This window comes from Anabrus simplex, chromosome 4 (assembly GCF_040414725.1).
Source record: "Anabrus simplex isolate iqAnaSimp1 chromosome 4, ASM4041472v1, whole genome shotgun sequence".
Classification (NCBI taxonomy): domain Eukaryota; kingdom Metazoa; phylum Arthropoda; class Insecta; order Orthoptera; family Tettigoniidae; genus Anabrus; species Anabrus simplex.
Genome location: NC_090268.1, coordinates 302,477,054 through 302,500,404, shown reverse-complemented (window position 1 = coordinate 302,500,404; position 23,351 = coordinate 302,477,054). Strand labels below are relative to the sequence as shown.

The window sequence follows — 23,351 nt, the reverse complement described above, 5'->3', positions numbered from 1 at the left end:
AAGTGTTTGTTTAAGAGGGTTATGGGGAGGTATAATCAGGAAAATGGGGTGAAGTAGGGAGTGGTGATAAGAGTACAGGGAGCTGAATGTCAAGCAAAAATGACATAAAAATGTTAGTGTTAAACTGCAGAAGTATTGCAAAGAAAGGAATGGAATTAAGTAATTTTAATTTAAATTTACCCAGTATTGTAATAGGAGTTGAATCTTGGCTGAAAGGTGATATTATGGGTGCAAAAACTTTCTCCCAGAATTGGAGTGTTTGTCGTAGAGACACTATAAGATCGGCAGGTGGTAGTGCTTACTATTTAAAGAGGAAGTAAAACAGTGCAACCATCCTCTTTTAACACTAATCAGAAGAATAAAATAGAAGAAGTCCAACAATTTGAAAAATTAAGAAATCAGCTAAAGAAAGGGAAGGGCCATGAAATCCAAGAAAATGAATACTCCCTAGGTCTCGGAAACCTAATACCTTTGGAGTTGGAAAAGAACAAGAGTTGACTAAGAGAAGTCAGATGGAAAAGATTAAGTTAAGGAACTTGACGCTAGTAAGTGGAAGAAATGCCAGACTCAGCTAAGGGAGCCATGGTTGCCAATCCATGGCCCAAGTTGACAGCCTATGATTACCTCATTAGTTGCCTCATACGACAGGCAGGGGATAACATGGATGTTATTCTACTGCTCTCACCCTCAGGGGGAGAATTCAATAGCAGGGGGAGTACTCATAATGCTGAAAGAAAAATTGGCAGCTATGAAAATGTAAAGCCAGTTTCCTATTCAATCAGTCACTACTGATCTGCATTAAGGGCAGTCACCCAGGTGGCAGATTCCCTATATGTTGTTTTCCTAGCCTTGTTTGTTTGTTTGTTAGAAATAGCTTACGCAACAGTTTATTTACTGCAGAATTCCTGTCACGCAAGCACCTCGCATGTGCAGACTGCGCTGCTGAGCTGCGGGACTCGTTCCACTTTATGTTGCTCACCCTATATAAGTAAAGTGTTTGTTTAGGAGGGTTATGGGGAGGCTTAGGAACATGAGATTCTAGGTGTAAGGCTCAACTTGAAATATATAATAAATGCTCTGTACTTAGGGCTGAAGCTCAGGTGACAGATTCCCCATCAGTTGTTTACCTAGCCTTTTCTTAAATGTTTTCAAAGAACTTGGAAATTTATCCAATATTTCCCTTGATAAATTATACCAGTCCCTTACTCCTTGTTCTATAAATCAATATTTTCCCCAATTTGTCCTCTTGAATTCTAACTCTATCCTCATATTATGATCTTTCCTACTTTTAGGAGCTCCACTCGAGCTTATTCGTCTACTAATGTCATTCCACGCCATCTCACCACTGGCAGCTCAGAACATACCACTTCATCAAACATCTTGTCTCCTTATTAACAATTCTTCCCAGCCCAAAGCTTGCAATATATGCTGTTTTTTTTTTTTTTTTAAATCGGAAAACACCCAGAACAAATCCTGCTGCTTTCCTTTGGATCTTTTCCAGATCTCATATCAAGTAGTTCTCATGTGGGTCACATACAGTGGAACCACACTCTTAATTGAGGTCTGCCCAGAGACTTAAATGCCCTCTCTTTTAAATCCTTGATGATGATGCTTGTTGTTTTAAGGGGCCTAACATCGAAGGTCATCAGCCCTTTTAAATCCTTACTGCAACACCTAAATACCCTCAAACCACCAATCAGTCACTAGTGATCTGCATTTAGGTCAGTCGCCCAGGTGGCAGATTCCCTATCTGTTGTTTTCCTAGCCTTTTCTTGAATGATTTCAAAGATATTGGAAATTTATTGAACATATCGCTTGGTAAGTAATTCCAATTCCTAACTCCCCTTTCTATAAATGAATATTTGCCCCAATTTGTCCTCTTGAATTCCAACTTTATCTTCATACTAGCTGATGTACCTGTGCTTCGCTCCGGAATTCTACATTGTATACAGAAGTCTAGGTTAGGTAATGCACATGTTGTGAGTAAGATTGTATTAAATTGCATAGCTCTTAACGTTACCCTAGAAACGGAGAAGTCACCAAATGTCTTTTCTCACATGAAGGTTGGGTTAGGGGATTTTCATTGTAGTGGTAGGCCCACTTGCCTACCATCAGTCACAATCAGTTTGGGGAGTTTTCGTTATAATGGTAGACACTCAATCTCCACCTGCCTTTTTACATCCTCAGAAAGACTGTCTTAGTGGTTTTCCCAACTGAAATCAACATAGACCGGGCGAGTTGGCCGTGCGTGTAGAGGCGCGCGGCTGTGAGCTTGCATCCGGGAGATAGTAGGCTCGAATCCCACTATCGGCAGCCCTGAAAATGGTTTTCCGTGGTTTCCCATTTTCACACCAGGCAAATGCTGGGGCTGTACCTTAATTAAGGCCACGGCCGCTTCCTTCCAACTCCTAGGCCTTTCCTATCCCATCGTCGCCATAAGACCTATCTGTGTCGGTGCGACGTAAAGCCCCTAGCAAAAAAAAAAGATCAACATAGGTCATTACCGTGACGTCAGTAGGAAATGTGCGATTAAAAGCAATGCTATCATATTAAAGACTCTATCAAATGAAAAACCACACATTTTTTCACTTGTAAGGAACAGTACTACGCTGCCGATCTAACAGTCCAAAGTTCCAGAACTGGAATGACCAGGCTGCAAACCGCCGTGATTCGTGAACACACTTCGTTTTTTCGGGGGGAATAGTGGAGAGTCGCAGAGCAAAAACTATGCCCTTTTACTAATCTGTTTCCTAGGAGTAACAGATGACTTGGAAAATCTCAATTCACTACACTGGGACGGGGGTTACTATCTGACGTGGAGGCAAATTTTTCCTCCAAGCCAGTGGAGAAACCCCCTCTTTGCAGCTAATTTGGAATAAAATGTTTGTAAAATTTAATAAAAGTGAAGAGAAAGATGCTTTTCTTAATAAAAGGCTCTTTTCAGGGTTGAATTTTGAGTTACTTAGTGAATTGTGGTGCTATAATTTGGAATAAGCCAAAATTGTAATTCTAGAGCAGGTCACCGAGGTCATACTACTACTACTACTACTACTAAGTAAGTGTCTGCCTCAGTGTGTGCATACTGCTCATTCCGATCTGCATGTTGGAGTAGGTATCGAATAACTGGAATACTATGATGGGCCAGTGTGTTATGTAGCCTACCAGCAGTATCAGAAAATATATGAACCAGAGGAATGGGATGCTAAAGAAGAAAGTTATGCAATTCCCCACCTATTTCCCACCAATATTTAGTCAGGCTGTTATACTCGCTACATAGCAGTAATCCCATCTATCTGAGTTGAGTGGCAGAATAAGAGACAAATAACATCATAACAAACAATGGTCAATACAGTGTTATTGTTGATCAGTGTTATGCGCTTTGATATTGTTGGCCTTCACATTTAGTTTCCTTCCGACTCTGAAATACCACTCTTGTCATAGTCTGCACTGTAAAACTGATTAAAACATAAATGATCGGAAATTGCATTCTCTATAACTTATGTTATGTACTGCCCCCATTATCTGCCGAGCTAAGCCTAGCCAGTGAGTGAGAGATCCCAGGGTGGAAGGTTTGTTCCTGGCTTTCAGTTTTTTAGAGGCATTTAAGGGAAAAGGGGTGACAACCAAGCACAAAAAAAGGAAATTTAAAAACAACACACTTACATTTATTAACATAAGCATCCAAAACACAAACATATCCTTGCTAGGCTTTGATTACAATAAACTTTCATAATGTCTGGTCTTCTTGTAGCAATTAACAACCAAAATGTAATCCTCGTCCTCCAGTTTTACTGTTCTGGAATGAAAATTAACAAAAGATTAGGCCTTCACTGCCTTCAAAAATTAAAATATTTAAATGAAAGTATCCAGAGACTTCAATAAGGATTTTCACAAAATTATTAGGCAGCCATCTCGCTTAATATTCCACAACAAAATTAACTTAAGGTTCCATTAATTTGTAGCAATCTCAACACATGGTCAATGTTAAATTCTGGTGAATTTCAATAACTAAAGTGTGTAGTGTTCATTAATAACACCAGTAGAAATTCTGATTGAAAATCAAAATTTATTCCAAAATGTATAATTAATTAATTAATTTATTATTATTATTATTGTTATTATTATTATTATTATTATTATTATTATTATTATTATTATTATTATTATTATTATTATTATTATTATTATCTCCAACCTTATCTGTGTAGCATTTTACTTTATCATCACACGATCGTGTTTATAAATGAGAGTATCTCACATTGCATTGTTGGATGCGCTTGTGAACGGTTGGCTGTTGAGAGAGCTCTTGCATTATTGTAGTGAAAAAAGTAGTTAAAACCTATTAAAATTACGGTATTTAAATTTTGTGTGTGAATGTTCCATTTAGTGCTATTTATTTTATTGGTGTTTAGTGCTTGTTGGTAGAAATTGGGAGTAGTATTATTTATTTGAATTTTATAACAAGTAATTCAATTGGTGTTCAGTAGATTACGTTTTCTAGGTTAAGTAGGCTGGCTAGGTGTACTTTATTTCGAATTTAGGTTTAGGAAATACTTTAGGTAATAATATTACTTTAAAAACAATATTTTTAAATATCTGTAGGTTCTTTGGTATAATAGCCTACTTACAAATGCAGATTATCATAAGGAGTTGTAACTCATTGAAATTTCCGCCGTTACTTTTCCGATATTTCGTACAGATATCCGTTCAAACTATCACAAAGGTAATAATTTATTACATTAAATAACACGATAAGCCTGTAAACATCGATTTAAAGAGAAGTTAAAGAAAATTCACAGTAATTTACCTGGATAATTACGGTACTTAACAGTTTTTTGGATTGTTGACGATTGTTGCTACATGCACATGATAGTTGTGTAAATAAATACAAAGTCAGCTGATTCATTATTCCCATAATTTGTAGTCTTAGTTCCCTGCATACTTTGTACTTTCCACCTTCGTTTACTCATCGAGTAAAAGTTAATAATCAAATTCCTATATCTCAATAATATTGCATTTCAAGCATTGCCATTTTATTGTTGTTGTTGTTATTATTATTATTATTATTATTATTATTATTATTATTATTATTATTATTATTATTATTATTATTTATGGTTTTGTTCATATGCCTGCCTATCTAGTGGCAGTCTTTTCCCTTTCCTTTTGTGAGCTGGAGAAAGAATATATAAAGATAAGATACGACAATAATCTATGTCTTCTGGTATGCGCTGAATCAAATTTGGTACTTGCATCAATTATCTCAGTCTCATCCTTGGCTTTGGCAATATATAAAAGTGGCTGAGGTATGAGCGATGCTGTTAACACCATTCCATATGCAGCCAGACCCTGTATGAATGGTGTGAAAATGTCGTCGCTCATAGGGTCAGTTGGTGCATGCATTTAGTGGGCTTGGCAGACTGATATGTAATAACAATTCTGGCTCAGTGAGGAAAAGCAACAGAAAACTACCTCACTCCTCATTTCTTCAGTATTTCTCTTCAGTAAAGCCTATGCCAACTTTGACAGCTGATGATGGAGCTGTTGAGGATCAAACCAGCCTTTCGGCTGAATATTTAACATACATACAATCATCATCCACTTTGGGAGTGGCGACCCCATCGTACTAACAGCCTATATATGCTTCATCCATTACATCCCTGACCCGGTCAATGACTGGAGAACAGGTTGTAGGTTTTCATTCAAGATGTCTACATTAATTAAAACCCAGAATTTGTGACAAGGAAGCAATTAAAATTATCATACAATGACTAGATATTGTCCAAAGTGTAAATTGGAACTTCTCCAACTGTATGGATGAATCATTAGGTTGATAATTTATACAAATGTGTTCACACTGACTAGAAATTGACCAAAGCGTAAATTGGAGATGAATCATTAGTTTGATAGTTGATTGCTAATTGATAGTTAATAGTTGCTAGTTGCTAGTTAATTGCTTCCTTGTCACAAATTCTGGGTTTTAATTAATGCACACATTTTAAATCTATGTAAACATCACCTAAAGCACGGCTTTTTGTAAAAAAGATTTTCAAGCATAAAACTGTTCTATTTAGTTTTGAGTTCTAATGTTTTTTTTTTTTTTTTCACAATCATCATCATCATCATCATCATCGTCATCAATGTCCCAATCCAGTCACACGGGTGTGGTTAACAAGCCTCCTCAACTCCTTTCTGCCCTTCCACTTTTCCTGCTCCATTACTTCCACCACATCCAATCCAGCTTCTCTAATGTCTTCTCGGTCCTCCAACTGGTCTCTTTCCCTTAACTTCTCTTTCTAATTCCCTTCTTGCTACCCGTTCCTTTCCCATTCTTTTTTTACATGTCCGAACTATCTCAGTCTTGCTTTCTGTATGTTCTGTACTAATAGTTGTTTTTTTTTTTTTTAATACAAACATCTCTTTATTGCCCACCCTAGTATCCACCATCGGCTTACAGGCAATAAAGACAACAAAACACACAGAAACAAAACAAAACTTTAAGCAAACAATATCTAATATATGTCTCTTAAAACTACATACCCTAACTAATTTGGTGGCGTAGCCCAGGCGGATCCCCATACCCTAAAGTAACAAAATCTACTATATTTCTCTTAAAACTACTTAACTCTATAAAACAACTTACTCCATACTTAAACTAATTTGGTGGTGCTGCAGAGGCAGATAGCCGGACCATAAGCTGCACCACCCTTCACTAAAACTAAAAATTCTACTCCCTACCCCATACTTAAACTAATTTGGTGGTGCTGCAGAGGCGGATAGCCGGACCATAAGCTGCACCACACTTCACTAAAACTAAAAATTCTACTCCCTACAACTAACTAACAAAAGAAAAAAGAGACACCTGACTGATCGCGGTACCCCCTGGTACTGAGGGAACCCCTTCCCACCTTGATACCGCTCTCAGCCACACCCGTGGGTCAGATGTCATCCCCACCTAAACCTCTATGACAATGTGTTTTCCTCCCATTCTTTGCGTGGCGAATCGCCGAGGTGGAAACCAGACCATGCAGCGATTTGTCACGCTCTTATCTATTGTCCCGCCTACTAATCTGAGTCATCTTGTGACACGTTGCCTACTCTCATCTTGAACCTCCATTTTCTCTATGTGCGGACATGTTTGTTTATCACACCTTGGGATGGGTCTTTCACACCCCATCCTTCCCCTTATATTCCCCCCTCCATCTCTTTTTCACATCTTTCAGACTCTCTTCTTCACTTACACCTATTCATTTACCTTATAATAACTTATCCACTATATTGTCAACACTATGTCTTAGAGTTTTTTTTTTTAATATATACACCATTTAACAACACTGGACTGTCGACAGTTTTACAGTTTCCTTATTCCTCACCGATCTTATTTATATCTCTTAGATTTTTTAACCCACTAATTAATTACACATTTGTTTAAATTACCAATTTCAATACACCTGTTTACCCTGCTTAATTTTTTCTATCCACTATGATCTAATGTTAATCTATTTCACTTTTTTTTTTTCTCACCAAACTTGGCCACATATGAACAGTTCTCTTACTCATCATAGTTCTTTCCTCATATTTGCATCACATAGTCTAAAAAACCACTCACTATTACACATTTCTATACATACCCATTATAGTTAGCACACTTCTTTCTTATTTTCAACCCTTTGTCTTAGAATTATTAATCACATTTTTTTTTTAATCTGCATCACTTAGCCTAAATATCATTCACAATTTGTACATTCTTCATATTTCCAACACTATAGTACAAATAAGGATAGGATACAAGAAAGAGAACATCACTATCAACTGCTTAGCATTTGCTGACGATCTTGTACTGTTATCAGAAAATATTGAATCGGCGATAATACAAGTTAACACTTTAAAAGAGGTAGCAATGAAAACTGGCCTGCAGATATCATTTGAAAAGACACATTTCATGACCAACATTAAAGAAGCCCCAAGATACATAGTAACAACAAACAATGATAAGATAGATAAAGTTGTTAAATTCAAATACCTTGGTGAGATTATACAACCTAATGGGCTTGATAAAGAAGCAAACCGTGAGAGAGCCAGAAAAATGGAGCTTGCATTCCACCTTACAAAAAACACATATAACAAGAAAGCAATCTCTATTAGGACAAAACTACGCCACTATCAGGCAGTAATTCAACCAGAGTGCTTGTATGCTTCAGAATGCCTGGGATTAACAACCAGGAAAGACATTGAAGAAATCGAGAAGAAGGAAAGAAAGATTCTAAGAAAAATCCTCGGTCCAAAGAAATGTACGGACACATATCGATTACGCAGTAACAAAGAAATATATAAAACATGCAGTAGGATTTCAGATGTCATTCGAAAGCGAAGAGTTAAATTTTTTGGACATATTTCAAGAATGCCTGATAACAGACTTGCCAAGAAAATCTTTAACCACTTCAATAAGCCCAATAGGAAAGGCAGCTCTTATGAAAAATGGTTTGTTAACACGAAGAAGGATTTGCAAGAAATGAACATCACACATCAAGACATCCACAATAGAACCACCTTCAGAAACAAGCTACACACATTTAAGGGTTTCCTAGAGCCAGAAACAGCGACCAAGAAGAAACAACAATGGACGGCTGAAAGAAAAGAAGCAGCAAGCAGGAGGATGAAGGAGTACTGGCGCCAAAGAAAGTTTAAATCATGAGGAGTTATTTACGTGGTCCACAGCTGGCCAAAATCGATAGAAGAAGAAGAAAGTACAATCCTTTTCTTTTGGCACTCATTATCTGGAACATAACACCTTCCTATTGTTCACTTAATTTCTTTACAAACCTAGCTCTAACCAAATTTAAATATTTTGATATATTTGTTCCTCTTTCCCATTCTCTGCATAGCCATGCCGTCATCTTATGAGCCTTTTCTACTTTTTCTATCTCCTTCTTATTCAACACTTTCATTTTTATCTCTTCTAATTCACTACATTTAGAAAATATATGCATATCTGACCATCCCTCTCCATATAAGATACATCTATCCTTATTTTCTCGACCCATCCATCCTAAATTTTTTGGAATTCCCATAACCCACCAGTATAATCCTCTTTTACCCCTTCTACCCTCAAATTCGGTTCTTGGATTCGTCATTTCTACTAATTTGTTTAATACTGATAATGAGTCTCTTTCCCTACATCCCATTATTAAATTCTGTCTTTCTATATCAGCCACTCTCTTTACTACCTTTCTCAATACCCAATCTTTCCTCTCTCCCCATCTTTCCCAACATTCTTCTAATCCTATCCTTTGTAATTTGTTTTTGCATTTATTCACCCAGTACTCTTTGTTCTCCATACTTTTCTGGAACCTATACACCTCTTGTAATAAATCTCCTCCTTTTCCTTCTTCCAATCTCATCCAATATTTCATTATCCTCTTTGCTATAGTAATATCTATCGATTCTTTACAAACTAATCTAGTCCCCACATTAGCAGTACAGTTAGGAACCCCCATCATAATCTTACTAAATTTTGCTACCACCCAGTTTAATTCATTTCTATTCTCCTCCAGTCCCCACACTTCTACCCCATATAACATTTTTCCTTTAACCATTGATTGGAACACCATTCTCTGAATTTTGTATTTAATATCCGGGAATTTATTCTGCAATACCCCCACTATAGCCAGTGCTCCTCTCCCTTTTAATTTAGCTGTTTTTGTCTGATCTTTCCATGTTCCGTTGCTATTAATTATCACTCCTAAATACTCAATTTTTTTTTCTGGTCTGATTTCTTCTTGTTCTACTATCCAAAATTTCTTTTCTTTCTTGTCTTTCCTTTTCCTGCATACCATTATCTGTGTCTTCTGTACATTTATTCTAAGTGCCCATCTTTTTGTATATTCCACCACCTCTTCTAGCCCTTTTCTCAACCCCCTTGCTGTTAGTGCCAAAATCAATAAATCATCCGCAAATAGCAGTCCCGGTATTTCCCGTTTGTTTATCCAAGGACATTGCCAGCCCTCGCCTCCATGACCGTCTAATATATTGTTTATAAACAATCAAAATAATATCGGTGACAGTTTACAGCCTTGTCTTACATCCCTCTTGGATTCAATACACTTACTCAATTCACCCCCTTGTAATAATCATCACCATTACTTCCTCGTATACTGGTATTCCTTCTATTGCCATTCTCATTTTCTTTGATAGCCCAATATCCCTTAACCTAGTAAACAACGCCTCCCTATTCACTGTATCGAAGGCTTTCTCCAAATCTATTGCTGCTACATATAATCTCATCCCTGGTATCTTGACATATTTCGTAATTAAGGTATCCAAAATCCATATATTATTCACAGAATTTCTCTTTCTAAACCCATTTGATACTCCAAAATCCTTCCATACTTCTCTGCCCAATTTAAAATCCTATTGGCTAAAATTCCTGTATATACCTTCGATAACGAGTCAAGGAGTGTTATTCTTCTGTAGTTATTAGGATCACTTTGACTCCCTTTATTCTTGTATATAGGACATAATACTCCTTTTCTCCATTCACTAGGAAATTTCGCCGATTCCCATATCTTGTTAAAAAATTTAACCATCACCTTCAACATCGATTCGTTTGTCCTTACTTCCTTCCATACTCTGTTGGTAATACCATTCGCCCCACCCGCTACTTTCATTTTTATTTTACTTAACACACTAATTACTTCTTGGATTGTTATTTCTCCATCTAATAACTATACTCCTACTTGCAAATCTCTTTGGATAATTGTCCTACTTTTTTCCCCATGCCAGTCTCCTCTCCCACTCAAAAGACCTGCAAAATATCCTACCCACTCGTTTTCTTCTATGCTTGTTCCCTTCCCCGTAGGCCTAGTTCTCTTAAGTTTGTTTATGGTTTCCCATATCCTCTCAAATCTTTTCTCTTTGCAATATCTGTTCACTCTTTCTGCTTCCGTCTCTCTCCAGCATTTGTTTTTCTCATTCAGTAGCTTCTTGTATTCTCTTCTTAATTTACAATATTCCTCTCTTTTTTCCTTGTTTCCCTCCTTTCTTAAACTCTGCTAGTGCTGACATAACTATCTCATGTTCCCTCTTACAATCTTCATCAAACCATTCCGTAACTCTGTTTTTGTCTCCCTCTTCTCTTATCTTTACTTTCTTTCCCACCTCCCACACAGGGCGCTCTATTATTTTTAAAGCTTTATCTATGTCCTCTTCTTCCAGCACTCTTTCAGCTTCTACTCTTATACTATCTCCCCTCTCACTTAACTCCAATCTCAATTTCTCAATCGTAGTTTCATTCCAAATATATTTCCATCTCTCTTTATGCCTCATACTATTTCCTAACCCTCTCTTTACTTCAACATTTTCTTCTCTTAATTTTATCCTAATGGGCATGTGATCTGTTGACCCACATTCCACCACCTCAAAACTTATTATTTTCTTTAAAGCTGTTTCTGAGCTTACTCCTATATCTACCACATTCCCTCCCTTCGATGTGATGAATGTCAATTTTCCCGTACTGTCTCCCTTCATCCATCCATTTAAAATATATAATTTTTCTATAGCACATAGCTCTAGCAACTTTACACCATTACTATTTATCTCTTTGTCTTTACTGTTTCTTCTGTACCCTCTCACTTCAGTATCCTCCCTCCCATAATTCGGTACCCTATTGCTCACTCTTGCATTCCAATCTCCTATTAGTATCATTCCATCTTCCACATATGTACCTTTAATTTTATTTATTTCTTCAATCAGATCTTCAAAAAAAATTTGATTCGCATAAACTGAATCCTTAGGATGGTTGTACAAGAGAGCTATACAAATTGCCTCCTTCTCTTCTCTTCCCATTTTAACTCTAAACCATACCACCCCTTCTACCTCATTCTGTATTCTCTCTACTCTCCCTACTATCTCATTTTTTATTAAGACTGTTATCCCTCCCGGATTCCTTCCCATCCTCCCTTATTTTTTTCTTTGTGACGTTGACTACTCTATACCCATCCCATTCGATTTCTATCCCTTTCCCTAACCAAGTCTCTACTAAGGCAATGATCTCAAACTCTTTGACTAATTTCTCTATTTCTTTATTTCCTAGTTTCCCCATCAACCCCTCAATATTCCACAACCCTATTGTCATCTCTAGTTATTTTTTCCCTCCCCCTCTCTCCTTCTGTACTTCTCCACTTCCACTCCTACTCCTTGTCACTCTTTCTTGCAAGTCTTCTCCATCTAAAACCCCTCCTTCATTCCTCGTCCTTCCCTTTCTCCGTGCCTACGCTTTTTTTCTTTCCTCATAAATCCTTCAAACTTAATGATCTTTCCTTACTTAATACCCGTCTTCTCTCTATATTATTTTCTGTATTCCTTTTATTCGGTGAGGATGAATCCTTACCCTGTCTCCTATTGTCTTCAATTGCACTTTTCATTTCGCTCTGCACCACTTGTGACACATTACTTGCTTCCTCCATCTCTACGCTGCGCTGACTCTTCAAGGTCTCTGCAGTCTCGACCTTCTGTTTGCTGGCTCTGCTGGTCAGCAGTTCTCTACTTTCTGCACCTGATATGGTGTGGACTTCGCTCACTTTCGTAATATCACTCTCCACTATGTCACTACTACTTCTCCTTGTGCCCTTCCTTGCTGCTCCCTCTGCCATCACGGACTCCTTTTTGTTGGTGTTCCTCATCAAGTTATTTTAGCTGGTTTACTCCCCATATACAATTCCATCTTCCATCTCCAACCACCAATTGTTGTCCTCTGATATATGCTTTGAGGCCTTGTTTTTTTGCGTCTTTTAAGTGTCTGTTTAGGATCCTGTTCTTCTCAATGTTTTTTCTGTTCATCTCCCTTCGTATCCACACTTTCTCTCCTTTTAGATTGTTCGAATTTCTTATCACAATGTCAGCCATCAGGGTGGATAATAATTTCACTCTGATTGGCCTTCTTCCCTTCATTTTCCCCACACGATGCACATCGTCTATATCTACTTCACTAAAATTGATTTTCATTCTATTCTGGATCACTTCAACCACTTTATATACTAGTTCCACTTTTGTTTCTTTTTCTTCTTCTTGGACACCATATATAAAAATATTCTTTCTCACACTATCTTGCATACCTCTCTCTACTAGTCTCTTAGTTTCTCTCAGGTCCCGCTCCAAACTTCTTACTTTCTGTTTCAACACGTCCAACTCATCTTTATTACATCCTTCCTCTTCTAATATCTTCTTTACGTCTTCCTTAATACTCGACTTTAGGTCCATAAAGTCCTTGGATAGCTCTCTAAACATTTCCTTTATTTGTTCTGTCTGACAAGCCTCTCTTATCATCTCTCTTATTGCTTCAAATTCTTCCCATCCAATGGAACCCACTGGTCCTGGGCCAGGATTAATTTTCACCCCTCCTATTATCAATAGCACCATCACCACCGCCGCCACCAGTAGAGTAGCCACCACTCTTCTTTTTTCACCTTTCAGCTCCATTCTTGTCTCCATTTTGCTTCCCTTTATGCCGTTCCATCTCCCAATCACTATCCTGTACTGAGTCAACGTGTTACCCATTGTTCCGCTGCTCCGCACACTACTCAGTACATCCGCACTCCTTACTGTCTCAAAGACGACTGTGTTCCCAAGCGGTCACCCATCCAAGTACTGACCACGCCCAATGTTGCTTAACTGTGGTGATCTGACGAGAACCGGTGTATTCAACATGGTATGGCCGTTGGCTACTAACAGTTCTATATTCAGCTCTTCTCTGATTTTAATATTGTGGATTCTATCTCTTCTTGTTTTTTTAACCGATGTTCTTAAAAATTTCATTTCTACTGCTTGGATCTTACTAGCTTGTCTCTTATTAGTTACCAGCATTTCTAGTCCGTATGTAACAAATGGTATGAAATACTGTTTATATAATGTTAATTTCATTCTCTTGGGTACTTTGTCATCCCATAAAAGCTCTCAGCCTTGATGATAAAATGTTGAACTTTTATTTAGTCTGTTATTAATTTCAGGGTTGATTTCATTACTTCCATTAATAATGCTACCCAGATATGTAAACTGTTCTACATTCTTTAACCGTTCTCTGTCTACGTTCACTTGGCTTCTCTTTTCTCTTTTCCACTGTGCATAACTACAGTTTTCTGTTTACTAATTACCATTTCATACTATGATTAAATGGATAATTTGATGGTAGATTGGAACACTCACACACAAAAGAAATGGCGGAACAGCCCCAAAGGGCCATGGCCCAGCAAGCAACCGCTGCTCAGCCCAAGGGCCTGCAGATTATGAGGTGTCATGTGGTCAGCACGGCGGATCCTCTCGGCCGTTATTCTTGGCTTTCTAGACTGGAGTCTCCATCTCACCATCAGACAGCTCTTCAATTATAATCACATAGGCCGAGTGGACCTCGAGCAGCCCTCAGAGCCAGGTAAAAATACCTGGCCTGGCCGGAAATCGAATCTGGGGCCTCCAGATAGGAGGCAGGCATGCTACCCCTACACCGCGGCGCTGGCAGATTGTAACACAGCCAGAGAGTACTTGCAAAAGTATTTCAGAATTATCTCAGTTGAGAAATTCCTCCACCCACCAATCCTAAACACTAGTACTGACAAAGGGCTCATCAAATAAACCAGTACTGCTGAAGTTAATACTGCTTTGAAGCAATTGAAACCAGGAAAAGCCACTAACCCAGATGAGGTTGTGACAGAGTTGGGGTGCTCTCAAAGATGAGAAGTAGCAGGCTGATTAACATTGCTACTCAAGTACGTCATTAAAGAGGGAGGAACGCTGACTAACTGGCAACACAGCATTACTGTGCCCATCTTCAGAAAGCATTGAAGTCCTTGTGATTGTACTAATTACTGGCCAGTCCACTTCCAAAGCCATACATTGAAGACAGTGGATTTAAGATTATTTGAATGACCAAGAACTGTGCTGGATTTATGAAACGTTTCAATACAACCAGTGCAATCTATACTGCACTCAAGTAACTGAAAACCATCATGAGATGAACAAACTGATCCATGTGACTTCCCTGGACCTTGAGAAAATCTTTGATCCCATGCCACATGACCTAATTTGGCTAACACTTCAATAGCACATCCCTTTATCTTGTTAATTGAGTGCAGCTACATTATACAATCTAAGAAGCTACATCTAAGCCACTGCAGGAACTCTGATTGACTTTGACTTTATCGTTGATGTCCACCAGGGCTTACCTTATGATGGTCATTGTTATGACCTCTAGCTTGTACTTACTTGTGCCAGATACCTCAATCTTTCCAATTCAACCATCTTTGGTCAATACTTGTTCTCATCTGACCTCAAAAGTATTAAGTTAGGAAGGGCTATGGAATATTTCATTCTCATGCCTTTCATGGCCTATTCTTTGTGTATGAATTGACGTTTAATGTGCAGCATATTTATATTTCAAATTGTGTGTTTTTGGCTTGTTAAGTACAAGATTTAGAACAGATTCTTCACATTTTTATTTTGTATTTTCATTCCATCTGCTCTATTTTTATATACTGTATTGCAATGTTGTTTTGCTGCTAAGTTGTATAAATGGAAATATTTTTAAACTTTAGTTAATTTTGAGTATTAGAATTTGTTTACTGTAGTATAGCTTGACAATTGGCTTTTTTTTTTCAGGTCATTTAATTTTTTAAATAAATTAGGTTACTGTAATTGTTTGGAGTTAATTAAGGTGATGACATTCTCAAGTTGTCAAGTTTTAGTATAGATTATAGTCCCTGTTTAATTGATTATATTTCTTTTTGTCTTCTTCCAGGCTGGAAACAAAACAAGATCAACAGAAATATGGAGATATCATATCAGACTTCATTTACTTCAAGACGTCAGATGAGTTTGATAAGAAAATTGACAATAATCCAGTGAGTTTCCCATTTTACTTTGTAAAGTTTTATATGTTTTATTTGTGTTTGTCTCGTGGAAGATCATTACTGCTGAAAGATGTGCATCCAAATGCTTTGTAAATCACATTTTCACCAAGGGAGTAAGCTGTGTGGTTTGGACTGCATAGCTGTTAGCTTGCATTTGGAAGATAGTGGTTTCAAACCCCACAGTCAGCAGCCTTGAAGATGGTTTTCCATAATTTCCCATTTCCTACCAGGCAGATGCTGGGGCTGTACCTTAATTATGTCCACTACTTTGCCCTTTTCTATTTCATCGTCAAAAATCTATCTGAGTTAGTCCAACATTTAACCACTTGCAAAAAAAAAGTGCACTTTTTCAGGTGCCACAAATTATTCTAGGAATACTACTCTCTAGAATAAGATTTTGAAATTTCTATAATAATCCTTTTCACAAGAAGAAGCAGTCTTGTGTTAGAATTACTTGAATAGAAATAAGCAAGGTCTAGTCATAAAGGACGAGCCCTGTGTACATATAAAATGTTTCCTAGAACTGTGTTTAAAAATAGGTATTTTATTTCCGATATTTACAGAAGAAGGAAAGCGGCCCTAGGTGTCCTAACAGATGGGTCGATTATTTGAAAATATTGGCTGGTTAAAAAATCACTCCATGAGGCGACATAGCTGAATCGGAGAGAATGGCATTTACTCTCTAGTAACACGACATGCTACCGCACCCTGTCAAGGGTTTGTGGACTAAAGAGAGAGTTTACAAAATACATAAATAGTACTATGTAAAGTATACATAATTTCTTACTGTTCATTCAGTCCCTCGGTCACAGGCAATCACTCATTCATTCACTCATTCATGTTCTCACATACGAGGGTGGCCCAGAAATTAATACACCTTAATTGTTTTCTCAGCCCCCAACAATTGTATGAATACAAAACTTTAGATATGAATTCTTTGAAGTTTTCAGAGTGCGCGTGCAAAGTTTCCACTTCTGACAGATAGCATACTTACAGTAATGGTTCAACATGGTGTCTGTAAGTGAGTATGTTACAAGCAAGTTATCATCATTGAATTTCTCACTGGATCCAGGTGGAGAGCAGGTGGAGATGGACATGCTCAAAGTCGCGTTCAAGGGTAATGGTTACAGTGATTTGTAGATTCATAGAGTCCTGCATCCCAGAGAAATAACCAAGCAAAACTCACAGAAGGAAGAAGTGAAGGGAACTGCCTACTTGCTTTACATTCACACCACCACAGATCGAATCGCCAAGGTCCTCCGCAAGCACAACATAAAAACCGTGTTTGGCACCGCCACTAAAATTGCTCACAGTCTGAGTAAAACCAAGGACAAATTGTCCCCACTTTTACATCCTGGGGTATATGAAATTCCCTGTACTTGCGGGAAGGTATACATCGGCCAAACATGCTGGTCCATTGGTACCTGTATCAAAAAATATGAACGTAATATTTGTCTCAACCAACCAGACAAATCAGCAATAGCTGAGAACGCTCTATCATCGGGTCATGATGTCATGTTCCAAGATGCTCGAGCTCTTACCCACACTAGACACTACAGGTCCAAGATTATACAGGAAGCTGTGGAAGTACGTATAAATCCCAACAATTTCAACAGGGACACCGGCTATCAATTAAGTAATACCTGGTTGCCAACCTTTAAGAATTTACATAGGTAGTTCCCTTCCCTGTCCCTTCACTATTGTTATTTCGTCACGCTGTTTTCCAAATTCATACGTTTCTCGTCGCCAGATGTTTAATTCCAGGCTTGTGTCTATGCCATACACCTGTTTGTACCAAGAGGTACTCTCCCTCGCCGTATTCTCTTAAATCTTCAATTTATACAGATCGATCTGCGTATATTGTATATTTGTAGTTAGTATGTTTTCTCCTTGTATCTTAATAAATACACATGTTGTCCCGTCCCACTTATGGCCCCAGGGAAAAGCGAAAATTATTTCCGCCCTGGTGGCACCTTCCATATTATGTTGGCAAGCCTTCCTCCGTCCTGCGCACTTGTCGTCTTGTCTCCCCACCTTGCCCCTCCTCTCCCCTGCAGAGGGAGGACACGGTGCTGTGGAATTCGGAGAGAACTTGGTTCAGTTCGCTTGGAGCGAGCAAGCTGCCTAGTCGCCTAGCCGTGAGCGTGGAGGTAGGAGGAATGCTTGTCAACCAACTTCAGGTTTAGGGAGGGAGTTGTTTAATATTCAGAATGTAACATATTTGTTCTCTTGTCAGTAGAGGCTAAGGGCCTCAGTAAATAGTAAGAGGGCTTATTTCTGAAAAGGCTAATGTGTTAACTGGGTTTTTAAGTAATTCAGTATGTTGTCACTAAAGGACATTGTTCCCGAGGCTGAGCCTCCATTTCTTGGTAAAATGAGTGTAGCCCTCATGATAGTTGAATCGGTATGTGGCCTAAGGCCCCTGTAATTCCTAAGAATCGAGAATTGTAGTATTTGAATTGTCGGAGGGCAGGTCCCCCAATGAACACGAACTTTAATCTTGTTCGCACTTACTACTGTAATAAATGTTCAGCATTGTACACGACTCCGTTTTCGCTGGCTGTGTTATCGCTTCCCTTGCTCGTTACTGGTATTCAGCTTTGGTCCTAAAGCCCGCACCTTCCTTACTTCCATATCGCTGCCAATCTTTGGTGCAGCAGTCTGGTAGCAGAGCGTGGTTTGTGCTCCTACCAGTGCTTTCGGGCAATTGAGCGTGCGTGGTCTCTCTCTCTCTCTCTCTCTTTCGGTTACGGTGTTTCCCGTTCAGCTTGGTGGCCAGAGATATTTTTACCATGGCTACTCGAGACGTGGCATATCCTGGGTCTCTTCGAAAAGAAGAGTTGTTATACGAATTATCAATTCGTAATGTAGAGTCTAAAGGGACAGTTAAAGCGGGTGAGTTATTATTACGAACTAATTTAGATAAAGTTGTTGTGGTGCCCAAGGTCTCTGACGGTGAGGCTGCGAGTGTGGCGTCCCTTATTCAGGCCAATTTGACTGAAATATCCTCAGTTATGGATTTTTTAGAGAATGATGTAGTGTCTCTCCATCAGTTAAAACGAGTACAAGGGCGTCTAACCCATTATGTTCATCGGACGGAAGATTTACTCTTCTTAGAATTAAAGGAGGAACTAGTAAGTCAAGTTGGAGCTTTGAAGGACAAGGTGGTCCAACTTTTAGGAGAGGTTGAGGCTTGGTTGGCCGCACTCTCCATTAAATCTAAACCTCTCACTCCTTCTGTTAATCGGGTTGAGGAGGAACCCAATAAGGGTATTTGTAATCTTGAGTTGGATGGGGCGCAAGACTTGCTGGAATCGCAGCAAGGTTCCTTACCTAGGATTCTCCCCCAGGCTAATCTTCCAGTTCAGCAATCGATCTTGCCTTCTGTGAATTTGCCCTTTTCTAGTATCCCTCACCCATTAAGTAGTATGTTGAAAAACGTTCCTCGTTATTTGATAAATTCCGCCGATGATGTAGTTACCTTTTTGCGATTTTTTATGGAATTTCAGGATCATGCCCTTGTGTTCGGGCTAACTCACGTTCAAATATTGCAAATTCTTTATCCGTATACTACAGGAGTGCTTTCCAATAGAATAGTTACTGCTATTTCCGATCAGTTGTCACTTCAGCAGTTTCATGCTTATTTGCTTACTCATTTTATTCCAGCTAGGGCTCTCAGCTCTCTAGTGCTGAAATTTTATTTCAGGGTTCAACGCTCGGACGAGCGTTTAACAGAATATGTTGCTGATGTTAAATTTTACGCTAGGGTGTTTGCATTACATTATACGGAAGAGGAGATCGTTCTCACGATCATAGAGGGCATTTCCCCGTCATACCGCTCCTGTCTTTGTTTTGCTGCTCAACCTCATAGTTTTGCAGAGCTCGAAGCGATAGTGGTATCGGCTGAAGGTGTTCGCCATGCGGACTCACTTCGTATTACTAGTTTGCCCCCGGTTGTTTCTAATGTCAGGGAGTCTGTGGTGGTTCGTAAGCCTAACTTATTAAGAAAGTGTTATAATTGCGGTGCTTCTGATCATTTGCGTAATAAATGCCCCTCTCGGTCTTGTAACAACAGTCAGGGTGCTAGTGCTGGTTCTAGGGTAGAGGTTCCACCCAGAACCAGTAATATTGTACGCTTTCGGTGTGGGGTCGCAGGTCACCTTGCGCAACATTGTACCACCCATTCAAATAGCTCTTGACTACAGCGGGAGGTGGTGCAGGACAGCGATACCGCCTTACCTTCCCCTGTTAATAATCAAACATCTTGTTCGTTTGGTGAACCGTCTCCTATTTGCCCTGTGGGCTGTTTAGAGATATCTACGGAAATTAAAGGTTTGAGTCCGTTGGTTGAGGTCGAAATAAACAATGAGCCCGTTTCGGCCCTTCTTGATTCTGGCAGTGTATTGTCATTTATTAGTGAAAGATGGTTTGCTTTGCATAAAGCTGTCTGTAAATTTCCTGATTTATCTCCAGTTTTGCATTCGTTTGTGTCAGCTAATTCTTCCAAAATTGAAGTCCTGGGACTGGTAAAATGTAAAATTCGTCTTTCCAATTTTACTTGGAAATTTCCCTTGTATGTTGCGAGTAATTTACCGTATCCTGTCATTCTTGGTTCAAATTTTTTCGATCATTCTGGTTTAATGTTAGATATTCAGGAGCGTTCATGTTGGTTTAAGTTTTCACAAATGAACAAAATCCCTTTGCACATTAGTAATTCTGCTTCAGCGTCGTCGGTATCGCCGCCTCAGGACGAAGTGGTGTCAGGTCTTAGCCATTTGACTGAGGATAAGGCGCAGCGTATTAGGGAGTTGTGCGAGGCCTACCCGGATGTGTTTACTGAGAAATTGGGGATGACGAATATCTTAGAGTATAAAATAGAGGTCACGGATTCGGTCCCCGTCAGATTTCCGCCCTACCGTTTATCTCCTCCTAAGATGCAGGCATTAAAGGAGATAATTAACAACATGCTTGAGGAAGGGATCATCCGGCCCTCTACTTCGGCTTACTCTTCCCCCATTTTCCTGGTGCCCAAGCCCCAGAGCGGTTATAGGCCTGTGCTGGATTACAGGGCTCTTAATCGTAAGGTGGTCTTGCAGTCAGTCCCGCTCCCGGATTTACATACGTGTTTCTCATGGTTCAAGAGGGCGAGGTACTTCACTGTCTTGGATCTCAATCAAGCTTATTACCAGATTCCGCTCGCGGAGGAGTCTCGTCATCTGACGGCCTTCGCGACGGACTGGAACCTTTATGAATTTTTCCGGCTGCCTTTTGGGATCTCGACAGGTGCCGCCGTTCTCACAAGACTCTTTGATCTTATCGGCTCTTGTGAAGACAAAACTGCTGGCCTTAAACCTGTATGTTTCAGCATTATGGAGGTTCCATCTTCGCCGTCGCTCCGTGAGAAGGGCCCCTCATGTGGGCGTGTTTTGGCATGCGCTGAATCCATCGGCCGTCTTTCCGGGCCGTTTTTCTGCATGTTGTATGTTCTGCGCTGGCTAGCATCCGCCGCCAGTTGTGGTACGTATCATCCATCTGGCTTATTGCATCTTGGTGTGCCTGGTTGCCGCGTGTTCGGCATTCGTCATTCATTTTGAGCCATGCCAGTTTCGTCGTAACTTGGACTTGCAAGCCGGTAGCTCGCCCGGCGATTCTACTCCAACTTATTCTAATCTTGTTATTGAGATGTTCATCTTGAAATATGGATTCTCACGGACTGGCTTTTATTGCCTTTGGCCAAGCTAAAAGGTGTTAACCTAATGAAATGTTAGGCCAGTTGATGGTGTATCCTAAGCAAAGACTCTTTCTCCAAGTGTTTTTTTTAATTGCTCAAGCAAACTGTTATTTATTTGTTTGAAAAATGAACCTTTTATCAAGAGCTCTTGTGGTGTCTAAGTAAAAGAAGAAAGACTTTTTCCAACCTGGTTGGAAACTTAGGGAGGGAGGCCTGTACCAAGAGGTACTCTCCCTCGCCGTATTCTCTTAAATCTTCAATTTATACAGATCGATCTGCGTATATTGTATGTTTGTAGTTAGTATGTTTTCTCCTTGTATCTTAATAAATACACATGTTGTCCCGTCCCACTTATGGCCCCAGGGAAAAGCGAAAATTATTTCCGCCCTGGTGGCACCTTCCATATTATGTTGGCAAGCCTTCCTCCGCCCTGCGCACTTGTCGTCTTGTCTCCCCACCTTGCCCCTCCTCTCCCCTGCAGAGGGAGGACACGGTGCTGTGGAATTCGGAGAGAACTTGGTTCAGTTCGCTTGGAGCGAGCAAGCTGCCTAGTCGCCTAGCCGTGAGCGTGGAGGTAGGAGGAATGCTTGTCAACCAACTTCAGGTTTAGGGAGGGAGTTGTTTAATATTCAGAATGTAACATATTTGTTCTCTTGTCAGTAGAGGCTAAGGGCCTCAGTAAATAGTAAGAGGGCTTATTTCTGAAAAGGCTAATGTGTTAACTGGGTTTTTAAGTAATTCAGTATGTTGTCACTAAAGGACATTGTTCCCGAGGCTGAGCCTCCATTTCTTGGTAAAATGAGTGTAGCCCTCATGATAGTTGAATCAGTATGTGGCCTAAGGCCCCTGTAATTCCTAAGAATCGAGAATTGTAGTATTTGAATTGTCGGAGGGCAGGTCCCCCAATGAACACAAACTTTAATCTTGTTCGCACTTACTACTGTAATAAATGTTCAGCATTGTACACGACTCCGTTTTTGCTGGCTGTGTTATCACTTTCCTTGCTCATTACTGGTATTCAGCTTTGGTCCTAAAGCCCGCACCTTCCTTACTTCCATATCGCTGCCAATCCTTGGTGCACTGTCAATGTCATCGTACGTTACGTACACACGTTATGTGAACTGCTTATACTGGTTCTGATGGTTCGGTCAGCTTCCACTTCGAACGCTAGCATTGTGCCACATCCTGGGAGCCATCTGGTGGCAAATAGACATACCATTTCCACTTCTATTATAGTGTCTAAATTCAAAGAGTCATTATTTAAGAAGCCTTTCTCGTGGTCAGTTGAGATTTCTTCAGAGGACGCAGAGCACAGTTCTCTGCGAAACGTAAAGAATTTGTAACTTTTTGAAGACTACCAATAAATAATAAAAATATATATAATTAATGAACGGAGTGAAATAAGTATAAATACCAAGACAATGGGCGCCACCTGCAAAACAATTGCAGGAATATTTAATTGTGTAGAGCAACGAGCCACTCTCTCTCTCAAGGCGACGGTCATCAGGCTGACGAGGCTCCAGACTTGCTTTGTAACCTTACCTGTTTGCTATATAACCCCTGAAATTAGATGAAGGCAGCATGCCAGGTTCATCCTCACTCCACTGATAAAAAGATTTACTGCAAGTTTGATACCAGAACTTTACTCCCAAAATAATAAACAAAAATATAATAAATACCACAATAATCATCACTTAAAGAGACCCCCTCCTGATTGCCGTCCG

At 39.4% G+C, this 23,351-nt stretch overlaps 1 protein-coding gene and 1 pseudogene across 3 annotated transcripts in view; one reads left to right on the top strand and one right to left on the bottom strand.

The window, feature by feature from the left end:
* Positions 1–23,351, top strand: part of Strump (WASH complex subunit strump) — a 410,953-nt gene that overhangs the window by 219,651 nt on the left and 167,951 nt on the right. For all 3 annotated transcript variants that reach the window (XM_067145637.2, XM_068227252.1, XM_068227253.1), the window contains exon 3: positions 15,785–15,887. In XM_067145637.2, coding sequence (XP_067001738.2) covers positions 15,785–15,887 — 103 coding nt within the window. The remainder of the gene's footprint in view (positions 1–15,784; positions 15,888–23,351) is intronic.
* On the bottom strand, positions 13,602–13,719 carry LOC137500701 (5S ribosomal RNA; annotated as a pseudogene).